This window comes from Oncorhynchus clarkii, chromosome 3, assembly GCF_045791955.1.
Source record: "Oncorhynchus clarkii lewisi isolate Uvic-CL-2024 chromosome 3, UVic_Ocla_1.0, whole genome shotgun sequence".
Taxonomy (NCBI): Eukaryota; Metazoa; Chordata; class Actinopteri; order Salmoniformes; family Salmonidae; genus Oncorhynchus; species Oncorhynchus clarkii.
The window spans coordinates 86,937,777-86,965,578 of NC_092149.1; the positions used below are offsets into that span (position 1 = coordinate 86,937,777).

The window sequence follows — 27,802 nt, forward strand, 5'->3', positions numbered from 1 at the left end:
ACCACGTTGCGGGCTGTGTTCAAACTGTTAAAGGAAACTTGGCTAGCTTGATAGCTAGCAGCTAGGCTAGCTGCTTCGCCAAGCAACAGCTCTTCAGACTTTAGCGGTATCGCGGGACATATAGCAACAGTCCCAGCAACTGAGGTTAACTGTGTCGCGGGATCTGAATTAAACAGGTAGAATAGTAAAGGTAGAATAGTAAAGGTAGAATAGTAAAGGTAGAATAGTAAAGGTAGATTAGTAAAGGTAGAATAGTAAAGGTAGATTAGTAAAGGTAGAATAGTAAAGGTAGAATAGTAAAGGTAGATTAGTAAAGGTAGAATAGTAAAGGTAGAATAGTAAAGGTAGATTAGTAAAGGTAGAATAGTAAAGGTAGATTAGTAAAGGTAGAATAGTAAAGGTAGATTAGTAAAGGTAGATTAGTACACAAGTTCAGCATGTGTTGTGCTCTGATGACGTGTGACCTGTTACACACTACCCTGCTGTGGATGTAGCATGGGAATCCCTGGCTTCCGCTCATTGAGACGAGTAGCTGCATGCTCATAAGTGGAGTGGCCATCCTCCTCCCCCAGCTGCGGAAGGCATCCCGGTTTGGTGGGAAATAGCTGCCACTGGTGCTAGCCACAGTCAAGCGCTGCTTGCCTTATTTTCCAGATTTCATCGATTAGATGACCTGGGCCCAAGCTAATGTTGCATTGGTATCCCCACTTCTTGGATGTGGAGGGCTTGGACAGTGCGGGGCTTGTCCAAGCGCCTCTGGTGGATGGGATGGGAAACTAGCTGGCTACCTAGTCCCATTGGCTAACAAAGCGATGGTTAACCCCAACCCGTCACTCCCGAATAAGCATTGTCATTTTTCAGGGGGGGCGCAGCTTGAGAGGGTGTACCGGGCCCAGGGGTGTGGCAGCACGGGCCCTGAACCTACAGTCGCAAAGCTGCAGGTTTACCAGACTGGGCTGTTGGCTGACCTGGCAACAGTTCCGGCTGCTGGGGAGCCCCACACAAAGCTCCTAGATGAGATTTGTGCTACGGTCGATTTCATCATGTCCTGTTCATCGTCTCAGCGCTTTGGGTGGCACTGCGGCACATTTGGTTGACTTTGTCGCAGGTGCCGGAGAGAGACTGGCAGTTGTACTTGGATGAGCTGATTTTCTCCTACGGGGGTTGTTTGGTTTGGCCCTGGAGTCTATGCAGTCTCATTCTGAGGAAAAAATAAGCAGGAGGCGGTGCTGCGCGTCCTCTTTCCTCAGTGCTTATCTTGCTGCTGCTGCAGCCTCATATTCTAGAGTGTCTGCAGACAGAGGCCCGGTGGCTAAGCTGGCTTCCCAAGCTTCTGGGTCCACCACCATGTCTGCTCCTGCTTGTCTTGTTCCACAAGAGCAGACTAAGTTTGCCACAGGTGTCGTTTTACTTCCAAGTGTGAAGGGAAAGCTGGTCCATCCGTGGTGGAAATTCAAAAAGGCATGAAAAAATAACAATTCTCCAAGTCCACAAGCTGGTGTTCCACCCCTTCAGATTTACTGGAGACTCGCTGTGCACATGTGCTGTGTCTCTCTTGATTAGGCAAACAGCAACATTGAGGTACAGGCTAAAATTCTATGTGCATCACCTATGTTTTTACGGTATCACTGAGAACTCAGAGACAGTTTTAGGAAGGAGAATTCTCCAGAAGCAGTGGTTCCTATGTCAGAGGCCCAGGACAGCTTGTACACCCGGAATCTCCTGGTTCCCAAAAGGGGCCGGACTTTGCGCCCCCATTTTGACCTGCATGCCCTAAACAAGCACCTAAGGGTCTACAAATTCAGAATGCTCATGAATAGCCGGTTGTTACAGCCCGTGCGATTGGTTCACCTCCGTCGTCTTGAAGGATGCATACTTTCATGGGGCCATACTGTATATCCCCCTCCCCATAACAGAAAATTCCTGAGGTTCCATTTTGAGGCTGCAGCCTACGATTTTTTGGTCCTCCCTTTTGGGCTGTCCCTCTTGCTTCGCATTTTCACCAAAGGTGTGTAGGTGGATCTGACAACTTTGCAGTGTCTGGGGTAGAAGATATTGGACTACCTGGACGATTGGCTGGTGGTAGCGGAGTCGAAGGAGCCGGTATTACACACATCTATGCTGGTTTCCCATGTTCAGTCTCTGGGTTTCATAGAGAATCAACAGAAGAGCTGTTTGACTCAATCTCAACGCATTCCGTTTCTGGGTCTTGAGTTAGACTCAGTCGAGAACCGTGCGTTCTTGTCCCCGCATATAGCTTGGACGCAATCTCACCACCTGGACCGGTCACTTCAGGTGTCCCCGTCATGTCTACAGGCTCTAGCTCGGTGGACGGACCCTGTTGTCTCTGGGGACAACATGAGTCAAGTTACATCCAGCAAGGTGATCATGACAGATGCAACCCCCCCCCCCCCCACCCCCGCAGCTCAATTCGGGGGTTGTGGAAAGTGCCACAAAGTGCGCTGCACATCAATTACCTGGAGCTGTTGGCTGTTTTTTGACCTCCACTGGTTAGGGATGCTCTCGCGCACCATTGACCTAGGACCCTCTTTTACACATTTCTCCCTGTGGACCTGATTCAGCCCACACTGGGGATGGATGCTCTCGGGAGGGATTGTTGTTGATGCTTGTTACCCCCCGTTGACCCAAACAACCTTGGTTCATGGAGATGATCTGCCTTTTTTCACTCTGTTATGGAAGTACAAAGAATGGCTATAAATAATATGGCTCCACGTAGGGACACAGATCAAAGAGTGGCTAAAAAGCATATGGCTCCACTTAGGGACACAGATCAAAGAATAGCTATAGATAATATGTCTCCACTTAGGGACACAGATCAAAGAGTGGCTAAAAAGCATATGGCTCCACGTAGGGACACAGATCAAAGAATGGCTATAAATAATATGGCTCCACGTAGGGACACAGATCAAAGAGTGGCTAAAAAGCATATGGCTCCACTTAGGGACACAGATCAAAGAATGGCTATAGATAATATGTCTCCACTTAGGGACACAGATCAAAGAGTGGCTAAAAAGCATATGGCTCCACTTAGGGACACAGATCAAAGAATGGCTAAAAAGCATATGGCTCCACTTAGGGACACAGATCAAAGAATGGCTATAGATAATATGTCTCCACTTAGGGACACAGATCAAAGAATGGCTATAGATAATATGTCTCCACTTAGGGACACAGATCAAAGAATGGCTATAGATAATATGTCTCCACTTAGGGACACAGATCAAAGAATGGCTATAGATAATATGTCTCCACTTAGGGACACAGATCAAAGAATGGCTATAGATAATATGTCTCCACTTAGGGACACAGATCAAAGAATGACTATAGATAATATGGCTCCACGTAGGGACACAGATCAAAGAATGGTTATAGATAATATGGCTCCACGTAGGGACACAGATCAAAGAATGGCTATAGATAATATGTCTCCACTTAGGGACACAGATCAAAGAATGGCTATAAAGCATATTACATAAATACATTTGATTGATTGGTTTATAAATACATTTGATTGATTGGTTTATAAATACATTTGATTGATTGGTTTATAAATACATTTGATTGATTGGTTTATAAATACATTTGATTGATTGGTTTATAAATACATTTGATTGATTGGTTTATAACTTCATTTGATTAATCCATCCATTACATAGTTAGTTCAACCGTTGAAGTTGCCATATTCAAATGACAGACGGATTTCACCAGCAAAGCACCCCCACATCATCACACCTCCTCCTCCGTGCTTCACAGTGGGAACCACACATGCCGAGATCGTCCGTTCACCTACTCTCAAATTTGGACTCATCAGACCAAAGGACAGATTTCCACCGGTCTAATGTCTATTGCTCATGTTTCTAGGTCCAAGCAAGTCTCTTCTTATTATTGGTGTCAATTCGACCATGAAGGCCTGATTCACGTAGTCTCCTCTGAACAGTTGATGATGAGTTGTGTCTGTACTTGAACTCTGTGAAGCATTTATTTGGGCTGCAATTTCTGCAGCTGGTAACTGTAATGAACTTATCCTCTACAGCAGAGGTAACTCTGGGTATTCCTTTCCTGTGGCGGTCCTCATGAGAGCCAGTTTCATCACAGCACTTGATGGTTTTTGCGACTGCACTTTAAGAAACTTTCAAAGTTCTTGAAATTTTCCGGATTGAATGACCTTCATGTCTTAAAGAAATGATGGACTGTCGTTTCTCTTTGCTTATTTGAGATGTTCTTGTCATACATTGGACTTGGTATTTTACTAAATAGGGCTATCTTCTGTATACCACTCCTACCTTGTCACAACACAACTGATTGGCTCAAATGCATTAAGAAGGAAAGAATTTCCACAAACACCTGTTAATTTAAATGCATTCCAGGTGACTACCTCATGAAAATGGTTGAGAGAATACCAACAGTGCACAAAGCTGTCATCAAGGCAAAGGGTGGCTACTTTGAAGAATCTCAAATCTCAAATATATTTTTTAGTTACTACGTGATTCCATATGTGTTATTTCATACTTTTTTTCAACAATTTAGAAAATGGTTAAAAAAAATAAAAAATAACTCTGGAATGAGTAGGTGTGTCCAAACTTTTGACTAGTTCTGTATATTCATATACTAAACTGTATATCAACCGTAAACCCACTGTATTTGTATATCTATTCATTCCCTTGAGGCTCTGTGCCTTCTCTACCTAGTTGTATATAATGTATGTAAACTTGGTTTAAAACCTGTTAAAGAGGCTGCGAATTTTTGCAGCTTTTTGTTAACAATCGCGCAACATTTCAACGTCCTGCTACTCATGCCAGGAATATAGTATATGCATATGATTAGTATGTGTGGATAGAAAACACTCTGAAGTTTATAATATAAATCATGTCTGTGACTATAACAGAACGCGTTTAGCAGGAAAAATCCCAAGGAAAACTGTTCACAAAAAAAACCCAAAGAATATCCCTCCGCCAGTCTCTGTATTGTCTATGGCAAGGGAAAATAGATAGGGCCCTGTTTACAATGCCTACAGCTTCCACACGATGTTGCCAGTACTGTCAATTAATTTTAAATTAATAGGCACTTCCTGTCGTCGAGCACACCACAGGAAGTTATGAAAGAGAGAATGTGGACCATGATTTCAAAACGTGCTGCTATTGAATACAGATCGCTCCGTGATCAATTTGATCAATTTGTCTATCACTAGCAGCACCATATCACCAGGTAACATTCTGAGTATGTTGTCTAACAGCACCATATCACCAGGTAACATTCTGAATATGTTGTCTAGCAGCACCATATCACCAGGTAACATTCTAAGTCAGTTGTCTAGCAGCACCATATCACCAGGTAACATTCTGAGTATGTTGTCTACCAGCACCATATCACCAGGTAACATTCTGAGTATGTTGTCTAGCAGCACCATATCACCAGGTAACATTCTGAATATGTTTGCTTAGCAGCACCATATCACCAGGTAACATTCTGAGTATGTTGTCTATCACTATCAGCACCATATCACCAGGTAACATTCTGAGTATGTTGTCTATCAGCACCATATCATCAGGTAACATTCTGAGTATGTTGTCTATCACTAGCAGCACCATATCACCAGGTAACATTCTGAGTATGTTGTCTATCACTAACAGCACCATATCACCAGGTAACATTCTGAGTATGTTGTCTAGCAGCACCATATCACCAGGTAACATTATGAGTATGTTGTCTAGCAGCACCATATCACCAGGTAACATTCTGAGTATGTTGTCTATCACTAGCAGCACCATATCACCAGGTAACATTCTGAGTATGTTGTCTATCACTAACAGCACCATATCACCAGGTAACATTCTGAGTATATTGTCTAGCAGCACCATATCACCAGGTAACATGCTGGGTATGTTGTCTAGCAGCACCATATCACCAGGTAACATTCTGAGTATGTTGTCTATCACTAGCAGCACCATATCACCAGGTAACATTCTGAGTATGTTTTCTAACAGCACCATATCACCAGGTAACATTCTGAGTATGGTGTCTAGCAGCACCATATCACCAGGTAACATTCTGAACATGTATACATGTACTTGGTGATTCTCTCCATCAGGGAACAGTAGTTATAGTCATAACTGTACATTTGCAACGACTTACCTGGCTACAAGTAAAGGTTTAATGTATGAAATCACTCACGCACACACACAGACCTCATCCGTAAACCATCTCTCTGTGTATTACAGCACAGATACCAGGAAGAAATGGAGCGCTCCCTCCACCAGGGAAGAGGAGTCTACGCAGGGCTCCGCCCCTCCGCCAGATACCAACAGGCCAAACAGAGAGAGAGAGACCATCAACTGCTACAGCACGTCATCTCCCTCTATCTGTCCTCTTCCCCTGCACAGCCCTCATTCCGCCACCGGGGGGCAGCAGCCCTGCCGGCCCCACCCTACTACGAGGAACCGGAGCTGCCTCTGGACTATGTAGAGGACTACAGTTTGACAGAGCTGGCTATGGCTAGAGCCAGACAACAGCAACAGCTTCCACAGCATGACTACAGCTCTCTGGCTGGGCTGGATGGTGAGTTAGTAGATCTGCTGTCTTAAAACCTCTTCGGGATCACTTCTATCCTACTCCCACTCGAATCCCGTTAACGCGATTGATTTGACAACACCCAGTGAAATTGCAGTGCGCCAAATTCAAAAACAGAAATACTCATCATAAAAATTCATAAAACATACAAGTGTTATACATCAGAATAAAGCTTAACTTCTTGGTAATCCAGCCAAGGTGTCAGATTTGAAAAAGGCTTTACGGCGAAAGCAAACCATGCGATTATCTGAGAACAGCACCCCACATACAAACACATGAAAATGAGATTTCAACCAGGCAGGTGCGCGACAAAAGACAGAAATAGTGATATAATGAATGCCTTACCTTTGAAGATCTTCTTCTGTTGGCACCACTGGGCTGGATGGTGAGTTAGTGGGTCTGCTATCTTAATGTAACTCCAACACTGGGCTGGATGGTGAGTTAGTGGAGCTGTTGTCTTAAATCATGCAACAATTAACTCATGAATAACATGGGGCACCACATACGTATTAGTTAATGTAGAGTGGCTATCTCCCGAATCCCCTCTTAAAGATCTGAAGATCTTTTATATCAATAGCAGTCATTAATTATTCTTTACCTTGTTAGTCTCATTCCAAACGTCGTAAAATTCTTGCACATCTGCACGAACCCTAGTTTCCATAATGAATCAGCGATATACAGTGCCTTACGAAAGTATTCGGCCCCCTTGAACTTTGCGACCTTTTGCCACATTTCAGGCTTCAAACATAAAGATATAAAACTGTATTTTTTGTGAAGAATCAAAAACAAGTGGGACACAATCATGAAGTGGAACGACATTTATTGGATATGTCAAACTTTTTTAACAAATCAAAAACTGAAAAATTGGGCGTGCAAAATTATTCAGCCCCTTTACTTTCAGTGCAGCAAACTCTCTCCAGAAGTTCAGTGAGGATCTCTGAATGATCCAATGTTGACCTAAATGACTAATGATGATAAATACAATCCACCTGTGTGTAATCAAGTCTCCGTATAAATGCACCTGCACTGTGATAGTCTCAGAGGTCCGTTAAAAGCGCAGAGAGCATCATGAAGAACAAGGAACACACCAGGCAGGTCCGAGATACTGTTGTGAAGAAGTTTAAAGCCGGATTTGGATACAAAAAGATTTCCCAAGCTTTAAACATCCCAAGGAGCACTGTGCAAGCGATAATATTGAAATGGAAGGAGTATCAGACCACTGCAAATCTACCAAGACCTGGCCGTCCCTCTAAACTTTCAACTCATACAAGGAGAAGACTGATCAGAGATGCAGCCAAGAGGCCCATGATCACTCTGGATGAACTGCAGAGATCTACAGCTGAGGTGGGAGACTCTGTCCATAGGACAACAATCAGTCGTATATTGCACAAATCTGGCCTTTATGGAAGAGTGGCAAGAAGAAAGCCATTTCTTAAAGATATCCATAAAAAGTGTCGTTTAAAGTTTGCCACAAGCCACCTGGGAGACACACCAAACATGTGGAAGAAGGTGCTCTGGTCAGATGAAACCAAAATTGAACTTTTTGGCAACAATGCAAAACGTTATGTTTGGCGTAAAAGCAACACAGCTGAACACACCATCCCCACTGTCAAACATGGTGGTGGCAGCATCATGGTTTGGGCCTGCTTTTCTTCAGCAGGGACAGGGAAGATGGTTAAAATTGATGGGAAGATGGATGGAGCCAAATACAGGACCATTCTGGAAGAAAACCTGATGGAGTCTGCAAAAGACCTGAGACTGGGACGGAGATTTGTCTTCCAACAAGACAATGATCCAAAACATAAAGCAAAATCTACAATGGAATGGTTCAAAAATAAACATATCCAGGTGTTAGAATGGCCAAGTCAAAGTCCAGACCTGAATCCAATCGAGAATCTGTGGAAAGAACTGAAAACTGCTGTTCACAAATGCTCTCCATCCAACCTCACTGAGCTCGAGCTGTTTTGCAAGGAGGAATGGGAAAACATTTCAGTCTCTCGATGTGCAAAACTGATAGAGACATACCCCAAGCGACTTACAGCTGTAATTGCAGCAAAAGGTGGCGCTACAAAGTATTAAATTAAGGGAGCTGAATAATTTTGCACACCCAATTTTTCAGTTTTTGATTTGTTAAAAAAGTTTGAAATATCCAATAAATGTCGTTCCACTTCATGATTGTGTCCCACTTGTTGTTGATTCTTCACAAAAAAATACTGTTTTATATCTATATGTTTGAAGCCTGAAATGTGGCAAAAGGTCGCAAAGTTCAAGGGGGCCGAATACTTTCGCAAGGCACTATACAAATTTAATGAATTATTTATTTACTAAATAATCACAGAAATCCATAACAATCAAACAGTAGATATTGTTTACTAACAATGAAAGTCCCTAGTGGACTAAACAAAAACAGTTTGGTTATAGCATGATAGATTCAGAGAGCAAAAGGAGGGAGCGGAGGAAGACAATGGGAACCTATTCTTGCATAAATGTGAATACATATGCGAATACATATGCGAATATGTGAATATATTTGCTACCTTTACAGCTACAGTCTGTTAGGCTAGGACTCTCTTCTTCTTGAGAGATCAATAGTTCAGAGTTCATACCATTTCACGTGTGGAGCAGGCGCTCACGTTTTCTATTCTGTAGAGTTGAAATTAAAGTTAGCCCTTTTTAAACGTGAGGACAAGTCCACATGGTATTTGGAACTGATATGACTTTGGGTCACGGGGGGAGGGGGGTTTTATAAAAATTTAGAAAAGGGGTTGGTTCATCATTTACAACCAACGTCTGTTCACTTGGGCGGGGCCACTTGGCTGGGCATGAGTTACCATTAGATCAAAACAATTCATTTTAGAAGACTTAAATAAATTGTAATATTTTCAAAAGTATTCTTATACTTAGTCAAACATTTTATCCAACCTGTAGATGCAAGCCTCATAATTGAGGAAAAGCAGGGTAATGTGGCTGTGCATTTCTTTTTTTCCCCCATGGTGTCACAACGGTGAACAAAGTGGACGGATCGTAGCTCCCCCCCCCCGCCCATTTACACATTCTCAAAAATATATATATTGTTCAATTCTCAAATTCTGGGATGTTGTGCAATTGGGCGGGAGAGTCCCTTTGTCTTGGGCGGGAGAGTCCCTTTGTCTTGGGCGGGAGAGTCCCTTTGTCTTGGGCGAAAGAGTCCCTTTGTCTTGGGTGAAAGAGTCCCTTTGTCTTGGGCGGGAGAGTCCTTTTTATCTTGGGCGAAAGAGTCCCTTTGTCTTCGGTGAAAGAGTCCCTTTGTCTTGGGCGAAAGAGTCCCTTTGTCTTGGGCGGGAAAGTCCCTTTGTCTTGGGCGAAAGAGTCCCTTTGTCTTAGGCGAAAGAGTCCCTTTGTCTTGGGCGGGAGAGTCCCTTTGTCTTGGGCGAAAGAGTCCCTTTGTCTTGGGCGAAAGAGTCCCTTTGTCTTGGGCGGGAGAGTCCCTTTGTCTTGGGCGGGAGAGTCCCTTTGTCTTGGGCGAAAGAGTCCCTTTGTCTTGGGCGAAAGAGTCCCTTTGTCTTGGGCGAAAGAGTCCCTTTGTCTTGGGCGAAAGAGTCCCTTTGTCTTGGGCGAAAGAGTCCCTTTGTCTTGGGCGGGAGATTCCCTTTGTCTTGGGCGGGAGAGTCCCTTTCTCTTGGGCGGGAGAGTCCCTTTGTCTTGGGCGGGAGAGTCCCTTTGTCTTGGGCGGGAGAGTCCCTTTGTCTTGGGCGGGAGATTCCCTTTGTCTTGGAAGAAAGAGTCCCTTTGTCTTGGGCGAAAGAGTCCCTTTGTCTTGGTGAAAGAGTCCCTTTGTCTTTGGCGAAAGTGTCCCTTTGTCTTGGGTGAAAGAGTCCCTTTGTCTTGGGTGAAAGAGTCCCTTTGTCTTGGGCGAAAGAGTCCCTTTGTCTTGGGTGAAAGAGTCCCTTTGTCTTGGGTGAAAGAGTCCCCTTTGTCTTGGGCGAAAGAGTCCCTTTGTCTTGGGCGAAAGAGTCCCTTTGTCTTGGGCGAAAGAGTCCCTTTGTCTTGGGCGAAAGAGTCCCTTTGTCTTGGGCGAAAGATTGCCTTTGTCTTGGGCGGGAGAGTCCCTTTGTCTTGGGCGAAAGAGTCCCTTTGTCTTGGGCGGGAGAGTCCCTTTGTCTTGGGCGGGAGAGTCCCTTTGTCTTGGGCGGGAGAGTCCCTTCGTCTTGGGCGGGAGAGTCCCTTTGTCTTGGGCGAAATAGTCCCTTTGTCTTGGGCGAAAGAGTCCCTTTGTCTTGGGCGAAAGAGTCCCTTTGTCTTGGGCGAAAGAGTCCCTTTGTCTTGGGCGAGAGAGTCCCTTTGTCTTGGGCGAAAGAGTCCCTTTGTCTTGGGCGAAAGAGTACCTTTGTCTTAGGCGAAAGAGTCCCTTTGTCTTGGGGGGGAGAGTCCCTTTGTCTAGGGCGAAAGAGTCCCTTTGTCTTGGGCGAAAGAGTCCCTTTGTCTTGGGCGAAAGAGTCCCTTTGTCTTGGGCGGGAGATTCCCTTTGTCTTGGGCGGGAGAGTCCCTTTGTCTTGGGCGGGAGAGTCCCTTTGTCTTGGGCGGGAGATTCCCTTTGTCTTGGGCGGGAGAGTCCCTTTGTCTTGGGCGAAAGAGTCCCTTTGTCTTGGGCGGGAGAGTCCCTTTGTCTTGGGCGAAATAATCCCTTTGTCTTGGAAGAAAGTGTCCCTTTGTCTTGGGCGAAAGAGTCCCTTTGTCTTGGGCAAAAGAGTCCCTTTGTCTTCGGTGAAAGAGTCCCTTTGTCTTGGGCGAAAGAGTCCCTTTGTCTTGGGTGAAAGAGTCCCTTTGTCTTGGGCGAAAGAGTCCCTTTGTCTTGGGCGAAAGAGTCCCTTTGTCTTGGGCGGGAAAGTCCCTTTGTCTTGGGCGAAAGAGTCCCTTTGTCTTGGGCAGGAGAGTCCCTTTGTCTTGGGCGAAAGAGTCCCTTTGTCTTGGAAGAAAGAGTCCCTTTGTCTTGGGCGAAAGAGTCCCTTTGTCTTGGGCGAAAGAGTCCCTTTGTCTTGGGCGAAAGAGTCCCTTTGTCTTGGGCAAAAGAGTCCCTTTGTTTTGGGCTAAAGAGTACCATTGTCTTGGGTTGAGAGCCCCTTTGTCTTGGGCGAAAGAGTCCCTTTGTCTTGGGCGAAAGAGTCCCTTTGTCTTGGACGGGAGAGTCCCTTTGTCTTGGGCGGGAGAGTCCCTTTGTCTTGGGCGAAAGAGTCCCTTTGTCTTGGGCGGGAAAGTCCCTTTGTCTTGGGCGGGAGAGTCCCTTTGTCTTGGGCGGGAGAGTCCCTTTGTCTTGGCCGAAAGAGTCCCTTTGTCTTGGGCGAAATAGTTATTTTGTCTTGGGCGGGAGAGTCCCTTTGTCTTGGGCGAAAGAGTCCCTTTGTCTTGGGCGAAAGAGTCCCTTTGTCTTGGGCGAAAGAGTCCCTTTGTCTTAGGCGGGAAAGAGTCCCTTTGTCTTGGGCGGGAGAGTCCCTTTGTCTTGGGCGGGAGAGTCCCTTTGTCTTGGGCGGGAGAGTCCCTTTGTCTTGGGCGAAAGAGTCCCTTTGTCTTGGGTGAAAGAGTCCCTTTTTCTTGGGCGAAAGAGTCCCTTTGTCTTGGGAGAAAGAGTCCGTTTGTCTTGGGCGGGAAAGTCCCTTTGTCTTGGGCGGGAGAGTCCCTTTGTCTTGGGCGGGAGAGTCCCTTTGTCTTGGGCGAGAGAGTCCCTTTGTCTTGGGCGAAAGAGTCCCTTTGTCTTGGGTGAAAGAGTCCCTTTGTCTTGGGCGAAAGAGTCCCTTTGTCTTGGGCGGGAAAGTCCCTTTGTCTTGGGCGAAAGAGTCCCTTTGTCTTAGGCGAAAGAGTCCCTTTGTCTTGGGCGGGAGAGTCCCTTTGTCTTGGGCGAAAGAGTCCCTTTGTCTTGGGCGAAAGAGTCCATTTGTCTTGGGCGGGAGAGTCCCTTTGTCTTGGGCGAAAGAGTCCCTTTGTCTTGGGCGAAAGAGTCCATTTGTCTTGGGGGGGAGAGTCCCTTTGTCTAGGGCGAAAGAGTCCCTTTGTCTTGGGCGAAAGAGTCCCTTTGTCTTGGGCGAAAGAGTCCCTTTGTCTTGGGCGGGAGATTCCCTTTGTCTTGGGCGGGAGAGTCCCTTTGTCTTGGGCGGGAGAGTCCCTTTGTCTTGGGCGGGAGATTCCCTTTGTCTTGGGCGGGAGAGTCCCTTTGTCTTGGGCGAAAGAGTCCCTTTGTCTTGGGCGGGAGAGTCCCTTTGTCTTGGGCGAAAGAGTCCCTTTGTCTTGGGCGGGAGAGTCCCTTTGTCTTGGGCGAAAGAGTCCCTTTGTCTTGGCCAAAAGAGTCCCTTTGTCTTGGGCGGGAAAGTCCCTTTGTCTTGGGCGAAAGAGTCCCTTTGTCTTGGGCGGGAGAGTCCCTTTGTCTTGGGCGAAATAATCCCTTTGTCTTGGAAGAAAGTGTCCCTTTGTCTTGGGCGAAAGAGTCCCTTTGTCTTGGGCAAAAGAGTCCCTTTGTCTTCGGTGAAAGAGTCCCTTTGTCTTGGGCGAAAGAGTCCCTTTGTCTTGGGTGAAAGAGTCCCTTTGTCTTGGGCGAAAGAGTCCCTTTGTCTTGGGCGAAAGAGTCCCTTTGTCTTGGGCGGGAAAGTCCCTTTGTCTTGGGCGAAAGAGTCCCTTTGTCTTGGGCAGGAGAGTCCCTTTGTCTTGGGCGAAAGAGTCCCTTTGTCTTGGGCGAAAGAGTCCCTTTGTCTTGGGCGAAAGAGTCCCTTTGTCTTGGGCAAAAGAGTCCCTTTGTTTTGGGCTAAAGAGTACCATTGTCTTGGGTTGAGAGCCCCTTTGTCTTGGGCGAAAGAGTCCCTTTTGTCTTGGGCGAAAGAGTCCCTTTGTCTTGGGCGGGAGAGTCCCTTTGTCTTGGGCGAAAGAGTCCCTTTGTCTTGGAAGAAAGAGTCCCTTTGTCTTGGGCGAAAGAGTCCCTTTGTCTTGGCCAAAAGAGTCCCTTTGTCTTGGGCGGGAAAGTCCCTTTGTCTTGGGCGAAAGAGTCCCTTTGTCTTGGGCGGGAGAGTCCCTTTGTCTTGGGCGAAATAATCCCTTTGTCTTGGAAGAAAGAGTCCCTTTTTCTTGGGCGAAAGAGTCCCTTTGTCTTGGGAGAAAGAGTCCGTTTGTCTTGGGCGGGAAAGTCCCTTTGTCTTGGGCGGGAGAGTCCCTTTGTCTTGGGCGGGAGAGTCCCTTTGTCTTGGGCGAGAGAGTCCCTTTGTCTTGGGCGAAAGAGTCCCTTTGTCTTGGGTGAAAGAGTCCCTTTGTCTTGGGCGAAAGAGTCCCTTTGTCTTGGGCGGGAAAGTCCCTTTGTCTTGGGCGAAAGAGTCCCTTTGTCTTAGGCGAAAGAGTCCCTTTGTCTTGGGCGGGAGAGTCCCTTTGTCTTGGGCGAAAGAGTCCCTTTGTCTTGGGCGAAAGAGTCCATTTGTCTTGGGCGGGAGAGTCCCTTTGTCTTGGGCGAAAGAGTCCCTTTGTCTTGGGCGAAAGAGTCCATTTGTCTTGGGCGGGAGAGTCCCTTTGTCTTGGGCGAAAGAGTCCCTTTGTCTTGGGTGAAAGAGTCCCCTTTGTCTTGGGCGAAAGAGTCCCTTTGTCTTGGGCGAAAGAGTCCCTTTGTCTTGGGCGAAAGAGTCCCTTTGTCTTGGGCGAAAGAGTCCCTTTGTCTTGGGCGGGAGATTCCCTTTGTCTTGGGCGGGAGAGTCCCTTTGTCTTGGGCGGGAGAGTCCCTTTGTCTTGGGCGGGAGAGTCCCTTTGTCTTGGGCGGGAGAGTCCCTTTGTCTTGGGCGGGAGAGTCCCTTTGTCTTGGGCGGGAGATTCCCTTTGTCTTGGATGAAAGAGTCCCTTTGTCTTGGGCGAAAGAGTCCCTTTGTCTTGGTGAAAGAGTCCCTTTGTCTTTGGCGAAAGTGTCCCTTTGTCTTGGGTGAAAGAGTCCTTTTGTCTTGGGTGAAAGAGTCCCTTTGTCTTGGGCGAAAGAGTCCCTTTGTCTTGGGTGAAAGAGTCCCCTTTGTCTTGGGCGAAAGAGTCCCTTTGTCTTGGGCGAAAGAGTCCCTTTGTCTTGGGCGAAAGAGTCCCTTTGTCTTGGGCGAAAGAGTCCCTTTGTCTTGGGCGAAAGATTGCCTTTGTCTTGGGTGGGAGAGTCCCTTTGTCTTGGTCGAAAGAGTCCCTTTGTCTTGGGCGGGAGAGTCCCTTTGTCTTGGGCGGGAGAGTCCCTTTGTCTTGGGCGAAAGAGTCCCTTTGTCTTGGGCGGGAGAGTCCCTTTGTCGTGGGCGAAAGAGTCCCTTTGTCTTGGGCGGGAGAGTCCCTTTGTCTTGGGCGGGAGAGTCCCTTTGTCTTGGGCGGGAGAGTCCCTTTGTCTTGGGCGAAATAGTCCCTTTGTCTTGGGCGAAAGAGTCCCTTTGTCTTGGGCGAAAGAGTCCCTTTGTCTTGGGCGAAAGAGTCCCTTTGTCTTGGGCGAGAGAGTCCCTTTGTCTTGGGCGAAAGAGTCCCTTTGTCTTGGGCGAAAGAGTACCTTTGTCTTAGGCGAAAGAGTCCCTTTGTCTTGGGGGGGAGAGTCCCTTTGTCTAGGGCTAAAGAGTCCCTTTGTCTTGGGCGAAAGAGTCCCTTTGTCTTGGGAGGGAGATTCCCTTTGTCTTGGGCGGGAGAGTCCCTTTGTCTTGGGCGGGAGAGTCCCTTTGTCTTGGGCGGGAGATTCCCTTTGTCTTGGGCGGGAGAGTCCCTTTGTCTTGGGCGAAAGAGTCCCTTTGTCTTGGGCGGGAGAGTCCCTTTGTCTTGGGCGAAAGAGTCCCTTTGTCTTGGAAGAAAGAGTCCCTTTGTCTTGGGCGAAAGAGTCCCTTTGTCTTGGCCAAAAGAGTCCCTTTGTCTTGGGCGGGAAAGTCCCTTTGTCTTGGGCGAAAGAGTCCCTTTGTCTTGGGCGGGAGAGTCCCTTTGTCTTGGGCGAAATAATCCCTTTGTCTTGGAAGAAAGTGTCCCTTTGTCTTGGGCGAAAGAGTCCCTTTGTCTTGGGCGAAAGAGTCCCTTTGTCTTGGGCGAAAGAGTCCCTTTGTCTTCGGTGAAAGAGTCCCTTTGTCTTGGGCGAAAGAGTCCCTTTGTCTTGGGTGAAAGAGTCCCTTTGTCTTGGGCGAAAGAGTCCCTTTGTCTTGGGCGAAAGAGTCCCTTTGTCTTGGGCGAAAGAGTCCCTTTGTCTTGGGCGAAAGAGTCCCTTTGTCTTGGGCGGGAGATTCCCTTTGTCTTGGGCGGGAGAGTCCCTTTGTCTTGGGCGGGAGAGTCCCTTTGTCTTGGGCGGGAGAGTCCCTTTGTCTTGGGCATGAGAGTCCCTTTGTCTTGGCCGAAAGAGTCCCTTTGTCTTGGGCGAAAGAGTCCCTTTGTCTTGGGCGAAAGAGTCCCTTTGTCTTGGGCGAAAGAGTCCCTTTGTCTTGGGCGGGAAAGTCCCTTTGTCTTGGGCGAAAGAGTCCCTTTGTCTTGGGCAGGAGAGTCCCTTTGTCTTGGGCGAAAGAGTCCCTTTGTCTTGGAAGAAAGAGTCCCTTTGTCTTGGGCGAAAGAGTCCCTTTGTCTTGGGCGAAAGAGTCCCTTTGTCTTGGGCGAAAGCGTCCCTTTGTCTTGGGCGAAAGAGTCCCTTTGTTTTGGGCTAAAGAGTACCATTGTCTTGGGTTGAGAGTCCCTTTGTCTTGGGCGAAAGAGTCCCTTTGTCTTGGGCGAAAGAGTCCCTTTGTCTTGGACGGGAGAGTCCCTTTGTCTTGGGCGGGAGAGTCCCTTTGTCTTGGGCGAAAGAGTCCCTTTGTCTTGGGCGGGAAAGTCCCTTTGTCTTGGGCGGGAGAGTCCCTTTGTCTTGGGCGGGAGAGTCCCTTTGTCTTGGCCGAAAGAGTCCCTTTGTCTTGGGCGAAATAGTTATTTTGTCTTGGGCAGGAGAGTCCCTTTGTCTTGGGCGAAAGAGTCCCTTTGTCTTGGGCGAAAGAGTCCCTTTGTCTTGGGCGAAAGAGTCCCTTTGTCTTAGGCGGGAAAGAGTCCCTTTGTCTTGGGCGGGAGAGTCCCTTTGTCTTGGGCGGGAGAGTCCCTTTGTCTTGGGCGGGAGAGTCCCTTTGTCTTGGGCGAAAGAGTCCCTTTGTCTTGGGTGAAAGAGTCCCTTTTTCTTGGGCGAAAGAGTCCCTTTGTCTTGGGAGAAAGAGTCCCTTTGTCTTGGGCGGGAAAGTCCCTTTGTCTTGGGCGGGAGAGTCCCTTTGTCTTGGGCGGGAGAGTCCCTTTGTCTTGGGCGAGAGAGTCCCTTTGTCTTGGGCGAAAGAGTCCCTTTGTCTTGGGCGGGAGAGTCCCTTTGTCTTGGGCGAAAGAGTCCCTTTGTCTTGGGCGAAAGAGTCCCTTTGTCTTGGGCGAAAGAGTCCCTTTGTCTTAGGCGGGAAAGAGTCCCTTTGTCTTGAGCGGGAGAGTCCCTTTGTCTTGGGCGGGAGAGTCCCTTTGTCTTGGGCGGGAGAGTCCCTTTGTCTTGGGCGAAAGAGTCCATTTGTCTTGGGTGAAAGAGTCCCTTTTTCTTGGGCGAAAGAGTCCCTTTGTCTTGGGCGAAAGAGTCCCTTTGTCTTGGGCGAAAGAGTCCCTTTGTCTTGGGCGGGAGAGTCCCTTTGTCTTGGGCGAAAGATTCCCTTTGTCTTGGGCGGGAGAGTCCCTTCGTCTTGGGCGAAAGAGTCCCTTTGTCTTGGGCGGGAGAATCCCTTTGTCTTGGGCGGGAGAGTCCCTTTGTCTTTGGTGAAAGAGTCCCTTTGTCTTGGGCGAAAGAGTCCCTTTTGTCTTGGGCGGGAGAGTCCCTTTGTCTTGGGCGAAAGAGTCCCTTTGTCTTGGGCGAAAGAGTCCCATTGTCTTGGGCGGGAGAGTCCCTTTGTCTTGGGCGGGAGACTCCCTTTGTCTTGGGCGAAAGAGTCCCTTTGTCTTGGGCGGGAAAGTCCCTTTTGTCTTGGGCGGGAGAGACCCTTTGTCTTGGGCGGGAGAGTCCCTTTGTCTTGGGCGAAAGAGTCCCTTTGTCTTGGGCGAAAGAGTCCCTTTGTCTTGGGCGGGAGAGTCCCTTTGTCTAGGGCGAAAGAGTCCCTTTGTCTTGGGCGAAAGAGTCCCTTTGTCTTGGGCGAAAGAGTCCCTTTGTCTTAGGCGGGAAAGAGTCCCTTTGTCTTGGGAGGGAGAGTCCCTTTGTCTTGGGCGGGAGAGTCCCTTTGTCTTGGGCGGGAGAGTCCCTTTTTCTTCGGCGGGAGAGTCCCTTTGTCTTGGGCGGGAGAGTCCCTTTGTCTTGGGCGGGAGAGTCCCTTTGTCTTGGGCGGGAGAGTCCCTTTGTCTTGGGCGAAAGAGTCCCTTTGTCTTGGGCGAAAGAGTCCCTTTGTCTTGGGCGAAAGAGTCCCTTTGTCTTGGGCGAGAGAGTCCCTTTGTCTTGGGCGAAAGAGTCCCTTTGTCTTGGGCGAAAGAGTCCCTTTGTCTTAGGCGAAAGAGTCCCTTTGTCTTAGGGGGGAGAGTCCCTTTGTCTTGGGCGAAAGAGTCCCTTTGTCTTGGGCGAAAGAGTCCCTTCGTCTTGGGCGAAAGAGTCCCTTTGTCTTGGGAGGGAGATTCCCTTTGTCTTGGGCGGGAGAGTCCCTTTGTCTTGGGCGGGAGAGTCCCTTTGTCTTTGGCGGGAGATTCCCTTTGTCTTGGGCGGGAGAGTCCCTTTGTCTTGGGCGAAAGAGTCCCTTTGTCTTGGGCGGGAGAGTCCCTTTGTCTTGGGCGAAAGAGTCCCTATGTCTTGGAAGAAAGAGTCCCTTTGTCTTGGGCGAAAGAGTCCCTTTTTCTTGGCCAAAAGAGTCCCTTTGTCTTGGGCGGGAAAGTCCCTTTGTCTTGGGCGAAAGAGTCCCTTTGTCTTGGGCGGGAGAGTCCCTTTGTCTTGGGCGAAAGAATCCCTTTGTCTTGGGCGAAAGAGTCCCTTTGTCTTGGGCGAAAGAGTCCCTTTGTCTTGGGCGGGAGAGTCCCTTTGTCTTGGGCGAAAGATTCCCTTTGTCTTGGGCGGGAGAGTCCCTTCGTCTTGGGCGAAAGAGTCCCTTTGTCTTGGGCGGGAGAATCCCTTTGTCTTTGGCGGGAGAGTCCCTTTGTCTTTGGTGAAAGAGTCCCTTTGTCTTGGGCGAAAGAGTCCCTTTGTCTTGGGCGGGAGAGTCCCTTTGTCTTGGGCGAAAGAGTCCCTTTGTCTTGGGCGAAAGAGTCCCTTTGTCTTGGGCGGGAGAGTCCCTTTGTCTTGGGCGGGAGACTCCCTTTGTCTTGGGCGAAAGAGTCCCTTTGTCTTGGGCGGGAAAGTCCCTTTGTCTTGGGCGGGAGAGACCCTTTGTCTTGGGCGGGAGAGTCCCTTTGTCTTGGGCGAAAGAGTCCCTTTGTCTTGGGCGAAAGAGTCCCTTTGTCTTGGGCGAAAGAGTCCCTTTGTCTTGGGCGGGAGAGTCCCTTTGTCTTGGGCGGGAGACTCCCTTTGTCTTGGGCGAAAGAGTCCCTTTGTCTTGGGCGGGAAAGTCCCTTTGTCTTGGGCGGGAGAGACCCTTTGTCTTGGGCGGGAGAGTCCCTTTGTCTTGGGCGAAAGAGTCCCTTTGTCTTGGGCGAAAGAGTCCCTTTGTCTTGGGCGGGAGAGTCCCTTTGTCTTGGGCGAAAGAGTCCCTTTGTCTTGGGCGAAAGAGTCCCTTTGTCTTGGGCGAAAGAGTCCCTTTGTCTTAGGCGGGAAAGAGTCCCTTTGTCTTGGGCGGGAGAGTCCCTTTGTCTTGGGCGGGAGAGTCCCTTTGTCTTGGGCGGGAGAGTCCCTTTTTCTTCGGCGGGAGAGTCCCTTTGTCTTGGGCGAAAGAGTCCCTTTGTCTTGGGCGAAAGAGTCCCTTTGTCTTGGGCGAAAGAGTCCCTTTGTCTTGGGCGGGAGAGTCCCTTTGTCTTGGGCGAAAGATTCCCTTTGTCTTGGGCGGGAGAGTCCCTTCGTCTTGGGCGAAAGAGTCCCTTTGTCTTGGGCGGGAGAATCCCTTTGTCTTTGGCGGGAGAGTCCCTTTGTCTTTGGTGAAAGAGTCCCTTTGTCTTGGGCGAAAGAGTCCCTTTGTCTTGGGCGGGAGAGTCCCTTTGTCTTGGGCGAAAGAGTCCCTTTGTCTTGGGCGAAAGAGTCCCTTTGTCTTGGGCGGGAGAGTCCCTTTGTCTTGGGCGGGAGACTCCCTTTGTCTTGGGCGAAAGAGTCCCTTTGTCTTGGGCGGGAAAGTCCCTTTGTCTTGGGCGGGAGAGACCCTTTGTCTTGGGCGGGAGAGTCCCTTTGTCTTGGGCGAAAGAGTCCCTTTGTCTTGGGCGAAAGAGTCCCTTTGTCTTGGGCGGGAGAGTCCCTTTGTCTTGGGCGAAAGAGTCCCTTTGTCTTGGGCGAAAGAGTCCCTTTGTCTTGGGCGAAAGAGTCCCTTTGTCTTAGGCGGGAAAGAGTCCCTTTGTCTTGGGCGCGAGAGTCCCTTTGTCTTGGGCGGGAGAGTCCCTTTGTCTTGGGCGCGAGAGTCCCTTTTTCTTCGGCGGGAGAGTCCCTTTGTCTTGGGCGGGAGAGTCCCTTTGTCTTGGGCGGGAGAGTCCCTTTGTCTTGGGCGGGAGAGTCCCTTTGTCTTGGGCGAAAGAGTCCCTTTGTCTTGGGCGAAAGAGTCCCTTTGTCTTGGGCGAAAGAGTCCCTTTGTCTTGGGCGAAAGAGTCCCTTTGTCTTGGGCGAGAGAGTCCCTTTGTCTTGGGCGAAAGAGTCCCTTTGTCTTGGGCGAAAGAGTCCCTTTGTCTTAGGCGAAAGAGTCCCTTTGTCTTAGGGGGGAGAGTCCCTTTGTCTTGGGCGAAAGAGTCCCTTTGTCTTGGGCGAAAGAGTCCCTTCGTCTTGGGCGAAAGAGTCCCTTTGTCTTGGGAGGGAGAGTCCCTTTGTCTTGGGCGAAAGAGTCCCTTCGTCTTGGGCGAAAGAGTCCCTTTGTCTTGGGAGGGAGATTCCCTTTGTCTTGGGCGGGAGAGTCCCTTTGTCTTGGGCGGGAGAGTCCCTTTGTCTTGGGCGGGAGATTCCCTTTGTCTTGGGCGGGAGAGTCCCTTTGTCTTGGGCGAAAGAGTCCCTTTGTCTTGGGCGAAAGAGTCCCTTTGTCTTGGGCGGGAGAGTCCCTTTGTCTTGGGCGAAAGAATCCCTTTGTCTTGGAAGAAAGAGTCCCTTTGTCTTGGGCGAAAGAGTCCCTTTGTCTTGGGCGAAAGAGTCCCTTTGTCTTTGGTGAAAGAGTCCCTTTGTCTTGGGCGAAAGTGTCCCTTTGTCTTGGGTGAAAGAGTCCCTTTGTCTTGGGTGAAAGAGTCCCTTTGTCTTGGGCGAAATAGTCCCTTTTTCTTGGGCGGGAGAGTCCCTTTGTCTTGGGCGGGAGAGTCCCTTTGTCTTGGGCGAAAGAGTCCCTTTGTCTTGGGTGAAAGAGTCCCTTTGTCTTGGGCGAAAGAGTCCCTTTGTCTTGGGCGAAAGAGTCCCTTTGTCTTGGGCGAAAGAGTCCCTTTGTCTTTGGCGGGAAAGTCCCTTTGTCTTGGGTGAAAGAGTCCCTTTGTCTTGGGCGGGAGAGTCCCTTTGTCTTGGGCGAAAGAGTCCATTTGTCTTGGAAGAAAGAGTCCCTTTGTCTTGGGCGAAAGAGTCCCTTTATCTTGGGCGAAAGAGTCCCTTTGTCTTCGGTGAAAGAGTCCCTTTGTCTTGGGCAAAAGAGTCCCTTTGTCTTGGGTGAAAGAGTCCCTTTGTCTTGGGTGAAAGAGTCCCTTTGTCTTGGGCGAAAGAGTCCCTTTGTCTTGGGCGGGAGAGTCCCTTTGTCTTGGGCGTGAGAGTCCCTTTGTCTTGGGCGAAAGAGTCCCTTTGTCTTGGGTGAAAGAGTCCCTTTGTCTTGGGCGAAAGAGTCCCTTTGTCTTGGGCGGGAAAGTCCCTTTGTCTTGGGTGAAAGAGTCCCTTTGTCTTGGGTGGGAGATTCCCTTTGTCTTGGGCGAAAGAGTCCCTTTGTCTTGGAAGAAAGAGTCCCTTTGTCTTGGGTGAAAGAGTCCCCTTGTCTTGGGCGAAAGAGTCCCTTTGTCTTGGGTGAAAGAGTCCCTTTGTCTTGGGTGAAAGAGTCCCTTTGTCTTGGGCGAAAGAGTCCCTTTGTCTTGGGTGAAAGAGTCCCTTTGTCTTGGGTGAAAGAGTCCCTTTGTCTTGGGTGAAAGAGTCCCTTTGTCTTGGCCGGGAGAGTCCCTTTGTCTTGGGCGAAAGAGTCCCTTTGTCTTGGGTGAAAGAGTCCCTTTGTCTTGGGTGAAAGAGTCCCTTTGTCTTGGGTGAAAGAGTCCCTTTGTCTTGGGCGAAAAATTCCCTTTGTCTTGGGCGGGAGATTCCCTTTGTCTTGGGCGAAAGAGTTCCTTTGTCTTGGGCGGGAGATTCCCTTTGTCTTGGGCGAAAGAGTCCCTTTGTCTTGGGCGAAAGAGTCCCTTTGTCTTGGGCGAAAGAGTCCCTTTGTCTTGGGCGAAAGAGTCCCTTTGTCTTGGTTGAAAGAGTCCCTTTGTCTTGGGCGAAAGATTCTCTTTGTCTTGGGCGGGAAAGTCCCTTTGTCTTGGGCGAAAGATTCCCTTTGTCTTGGGCGGGAGATTCCCTTTGTCTTGGGCGAAAGAGTCCCTTTGTCTTGGTTGAAAGAGTCCCTTTGTCTTGGGCGAAAGAGTCCCTTTGTGACACACTCTCTCTCTCTTCATGTGGCAAGGGTGAAGATGGCCTCTGCCAGGAATTTATGACACTGTTGTAAAGTCATAAATCTGCCCCCCCTCCTAACAGGACAGGGGGGTGGGAGGGTTCACATCTCTGCTAGAGAGGGCTAGCGTCATGACACAGTGAAGGGCTGAAACAAGCTAAAACCAGGATTTGAATTGAGGTGGTATGAGAGGGTATGCCATGGGCCTACATTTTATTAAATCAAATTGAGAAAGAAAACCACAGGTCTAACCATTGTTAGCTTAAGATTTTTCAGAAAATAAAACAGATCCAATTACATAAAGTGATTTATAACAGCGCGTTAGTCCACAATGCTTTATGCTAGAAACAAAGTAATGGGAATGACGTGACTCCGATGCATATGGGATATCAGTGTTTAGTTTCAGAGACATTCAGAGGCTGGGCTACAACCTTCTATAGCCGAGGAGACAAAACATTCACTTTGCTTGGAAATTCTGTCACTATCAATTGATTAAGCTGTTCACTTTCTGTGACAGCTTTCAGTTAAACAGTTATGACTTCTCTTGTTGGGTTAAGCTTCTGAAGATGAGTAGCCAGCATTTAAAGCTTACATTTGTCTGCGTCTGTAGGCCTACTCTCTGGGGTAGAAAGGTAGGCCTAACTTTTGAAAGTACCAAGCTCAAATTCCTAAGATTGAATTCTTTGCGAACGGGGACAGTTTCGTTGCAAACAAGACACACTGATTTGGCATTGGAGAAATGTGATAAGATGAACACATAGACCTATCTCTCTGTCCATTCTTAGCCTGTAGTTTTGGTCATTGGTGCGGAAATAAAAAAAATTCTGCTAATATAGGCCGTCATTGTAAATAAGAATTTGTTCGTATTAACTGACTTGTCTAGTTAAATAAAGGTTAAATAAATAAATTAAATAAAAAACATATGTAAAATGACATAAAATGACTTGAAATGTTTTCTAAAAGGCATCTCTTTCTCTGACCTGCAAATGCGATGATAGATTCATGCAATGATTTTATTACAAAGGAAATGTTTCCACCTTTACTCTTGTCCACGTTGGTCTGTGAACCCATAACCTTCCGGCTAGCAGCCCTATCTAACAAAATGCCTGCATTGCCATGTAATGGTTACAGGACAAAGATCAGTTTCCAAAACTGCAAATCTATCTAAGGGCTCTGTTCTGTCCAGGGAGTGAGGGTAAACTGCATATCTAAGGCTCTGTTCTGTCCAGGGACTGAGGGTAAACTGCATATCTAAGCCTCTGTTCTGTCCAGGGAGTGAGGGTAAACTGCATATCTAAGGCTCTGTCTGATCTGTCCAGGGAGTGAGGGTAAACTGCATATCGAAGGCTCTGTTCTGTCCAGGGACTGAGGGTAAACTGCATATCTAAGGCTCTGTTCTTTCCAGGGAGTGAGGGTAAACTGCATATCTAAGCCTCTGTTCTGTCCAATGAGTGAGGGTAAACTGCATATCTAAGCCTCTGTTCTGTCCAAGGAGTGAGGGTAAACTGCATATCTAAGCCTCTGTTCTGTCCAGGGAGTGAGGGTAAACTGCATATCTAAGCCTCTGTTCTGTCCAGGGAGTGAGGGTGAACTGCATATCTAAGGCTCTGTTCTGTCCAGGGAGTGAGGGTAAACGTTAGGCATGTTCTCTGCTATCCACTTCATGTTTTAATTATTATTTGGGGTTTTGGGGGAGGGACACTTGTTTTTTTCCCCCAAGTTTTCAGGGAGTGTTTAGGTAAAATGTAGCTTGCAGAAGTCAGGGCCATTATTTTCATTTCACAGAGGTCCGGTTTTCTCCATGTCCCACCCTGACCAACCACCCAGGGTGGGGTCAGGGTGGGTGGTTGGTCGGGTGGGTGGTTGGGTGGTCAGGGTGGGTGGTTGGTTGGTCAGGGTGGCTGGTTGGTTGGTCAGGGTGGTTGGTTGGGTGGTTGGTCGGGTGGTTGGTTGGTTGGGTGGTCAGGGTGGGTGGTTGGGTGGTCAGGGTGGTTGGTTGGGTGGTCAGGGTGGTTGGTTGGTTGGTTGGTCGGGTGGTTGGTTGGGTGGTCAGGGTGGGTGGTTGGTTGGTTGGTCAGGGTGGTTGATTGTTTGGTCAGGATGGTTGGTTGGTTGGTTGGGTGGTTGGTTGGACGGGTGGGTGGTTGGTTGGTTGGGTGTATAACGTAAACATCTAGTATTCCAAACGTTGCAAGTTTGAATCTCATCACGGATCATTTTAGCTAATTAGCTAATTTTGACCACTTACTACTTTTTTAGCTGTACGCAACAAGAATATAAACCCAACACGCAACAAGAATATAAACCCAACACGCAACAAGAATATAAACCCAACACGCAACAAGAATATAAACCCAACACGCAACAAGAATATAAACCTAACACGCAACAAGATTATAAACCCAACACGCAACAAGAATATAAACCCAACACGCAACAAGATTATAAACCCAACACGCAACAAGAATATAAACCCAACACGCAACAAGAATATAAACCCAACACGCAACAAGAATATAAACCCAACACGCAACAAGAATATAAACCCAACACGCAACAAGAATATAAACCCAACACGCAACAAGAATATAAACCCAACACGCAACAAGAATATAAACCCAACACGCAACAAGATTTGACTGAGTTATAGTTCATATGAGGAAATCAGTAAATTTCAATAGTGTCTAGTTCCAGTAGTTAGCTACACCGCTACCTGGTAAAACAGTAGTGTGTAGTTCGAGTAGCTAGCTACACCGCTACCTGGTAAAACAGTAGTGTGTAGTTCCAGTAGTTAGCTACACCGCTACCTGGTAAAACAGTAGTGTGTAGTTCCAGTAGCTAGCTACACCGCTACCTGGTAAAACAGTAGTGTGCAGTTCCAGTAGCTAGCTACACCGCTACATGGTAAAACAGTAGTGTGTAGTTCCAGTAGTTAGCTACACCGCTACATGGTAAAACAGTAGTGTGTAGTTCCAGTAGTTAGCTACACCGCTACTTAGTAAAACAGTAGTGTGTAGTTCCAGTAGTTAGATACACCGCTACATGGTAAAACAGTAGTGTGTAGTTCCAGTAGTTAGCTACACCGCTACTTAGTAAAACAGTAGTGTGTAGTTCCAGTAGTTAGCTACACCGCTACTTAGTAAAACAGTAGTGTGTAGTTCCAGTAGTTAGATACACCGCTACATGGTAAAACAGTAGTGTGTAGTTCCAGTAGCTAGCTACACCGCTACATGGTAAAACAGTAGTGTGTAGTTCCAGTAGTTAGCTACACCGCTACTTAGTAAAACAGTAGTGTGTAGTTCCAGTAGTTAGATACACCGCTACATGGTAAAACAGTAGTGTGTAGTTCCAGTAGCTAGCTACACCGCTACATGGTAAAACAGTAGTGTGTAGTTCCAGTAGTTAGCTACACCGCTACATGGTAAAACAGTAGTGTGTAGTTCCAGTAGCTAGCTACACCGCTACATGGTAAAAAGTAATTAACTACTGAAAACACTGCCAAGATTTGAATTTAGTTCAACTACCACCAAACTACAACAAAATGTAACTGAATTACTAGTTGAACTATATGTAGTTCACTACTCTCCAATACTGACATAGTCTCCTGTCTGTGTAGAGTCTATCCTACAGCGTATGGTGGAGACCCTGGACAGGTATGGTATTGACCCTAGAGAGCTGACCCCCCAGCAGCTCTACAGACTGGCTGTGGTGCTGCAGCTGATGCAGGCTGAGGACAAGGACAACATAGGTACTTACTTACAACACATTACACATTACATGAGTCGTTAAATAAATTATACAGATTTCCTTATTTTTTTGCCTCCCAGTCTGTCCTTTTTATTGAATTTCCAGCAACCTGGTCTCAGAGCATTTTGTATTATTCTGTGCGTAAGTCACTCCGTTTAGTATGATACGTTACGTTTAATTTGGTATGTATTCATTTGTGAATGTCAATCGCACATTTCGTATAATTACAATTCATATTGTATGTAAGGAATTTGCAAAATGTGCAATACGTTACGAATTTGGTAAATGTACAATATGTTATGAATTTACAAAATGCTACGAATTCTAGCTAGCTTGCTAACGTTAGCTAGGCTAGGGGTTCGGGTTAGGAGTTAGGGTTAAGGTTACAATTAAGCTTAGGAGTTAGGTTAAAGGTTTAAGGTTAGGAGAAGGGTTCGTTAACATGCTAAGTAGTTGCAAAGTAGCTAACAAGTTGCAAGTAGTTGAAAGTTGCTAATTCGCTAAAATGCTACATTTGTAAGTGATGAGATTCAAACTCGCAACTTTTGGGTTGCTAGACATTCGCGTTACCCATCCACCCCGACCAACCACCCTCTAGTTGATTATGCCTCAAGTAACCATCTGTCTTGTGTAATCATACAAAAACGTAACATATCATACCAAATGGAGAGCCTTCAGATTTGCATACAGAATAATACAAAATGCTCTGAGACCAGGTTGGTATACATAATGACCTGTGAAGTGCTGTGCCCACGTACTACAGCACACTGTTACCCTTTTCATCTTGTTGGACCGTCCTAATCTCACGAGCTGCCAGGATGGTATATCAGGGCAGTCCTTTTCAACACAGTTCGTGTAAACTATGGTGGGATGCCTCACAAGGCTGGCGCAGTACATCTTGGTTTGGCTCGATATGTGTGAAAAAGGGGGTATATCTGTCTGCACACAGAAAGGCCCATAGTCATTTAATACCATTGAATAATGAATACATTACATGAGTCATTTCCTATACTCCATCTGCCTTGTTAAAAAAGGCCTTCAAATTGCTCCCTCTTGTTTTTCAGAGCCACTTACCGATGATCCAAAGAAGGTATGTTCAGATCAAGAGTATACACGGTACATAAAGTACAACAAATGTCATGTGACGAAAACATGTTGTTTACTGTAACACAATGACCGTATAACCATAATCCTCATGTGGCCTCCTCCTTCTTCTCATCTTCCTCATCTTCATCTTCCTTCCTCCTTCGCCTCCTCCTGCTCCTCCTCCTTCTTCTCATCTTCCTCATCTTCATCTTCCTTCCTCCTTCGCCTCCTCCTGCTCCTCCTCCTTCTTCTCATCTTCCTCATCTTCATCTTCCTTCCTCCTTCGCCTCCTCCTGCTCCTCCTCCTTTTTCTCCTCCTCATCTTCATCTTCCTTCCTCCTTCGCCTCCTCCTCCTTCTCCTCCTCATCTTCCTCATCTTCGTCTTCCTTCCTCCTTTGACCTCCTCCTGCTCCTCCTCCTCATCTTCATCTTCCTTCCTCCTTCGACCTCCTCCTCCTTCTCCTCCTCCTCATCTTCCTCATCTTCGTCTTCCTTCTTCCTTCGACCTCCTCCTGCTCCTCCTCCTCATCTTCCTCATCTTCATCTTCCTTCCTCCTTCGCCTCCTCCTCCTTCTCCTCCTCATCTTCCTCATCTTCATCTTCCTTCCTCCTTCGCCTCCTCCGCCTCCTCCTCCTTCTCCTCCTCATCTTCCTCATCTTCATCTTCCTTCTTCCTTCGACCTCCTCCTCCTTCTCCTCTTCATCTTCC

The 27,802-nt window shown here is 47.8% G+C and overlaps 1 protein-coding gene across 1 annotated transcript in view; it reads left to right on the forward strand.

The window, feature by feature from the left end:
- LOC139406202 (receptor-type tyrosine-protein phosphatase-like N) overlaps positions 1–27,802 on the forward strand; it is a 93,075-nt gene that overhangs the window by 31,145 nt on the left and 34,128 nt on the right. The window contains exons 6-8 of the mRNA XM_071148709.1: positions 6,240–6,576; positions 25,876–26,007; positions 27,071–27,096. Coding sequence (XP_071004810.1) covers positions 6,240–6,576; positions 25,876–26,007; positions 27,071–27,096 — 495 coding nt within the window. The remainder of the gene's footprint in view (positions 1–6,239; positions 6,577–25,875; positions 26,008–27,070; positions 27,097–27,802) is intronic.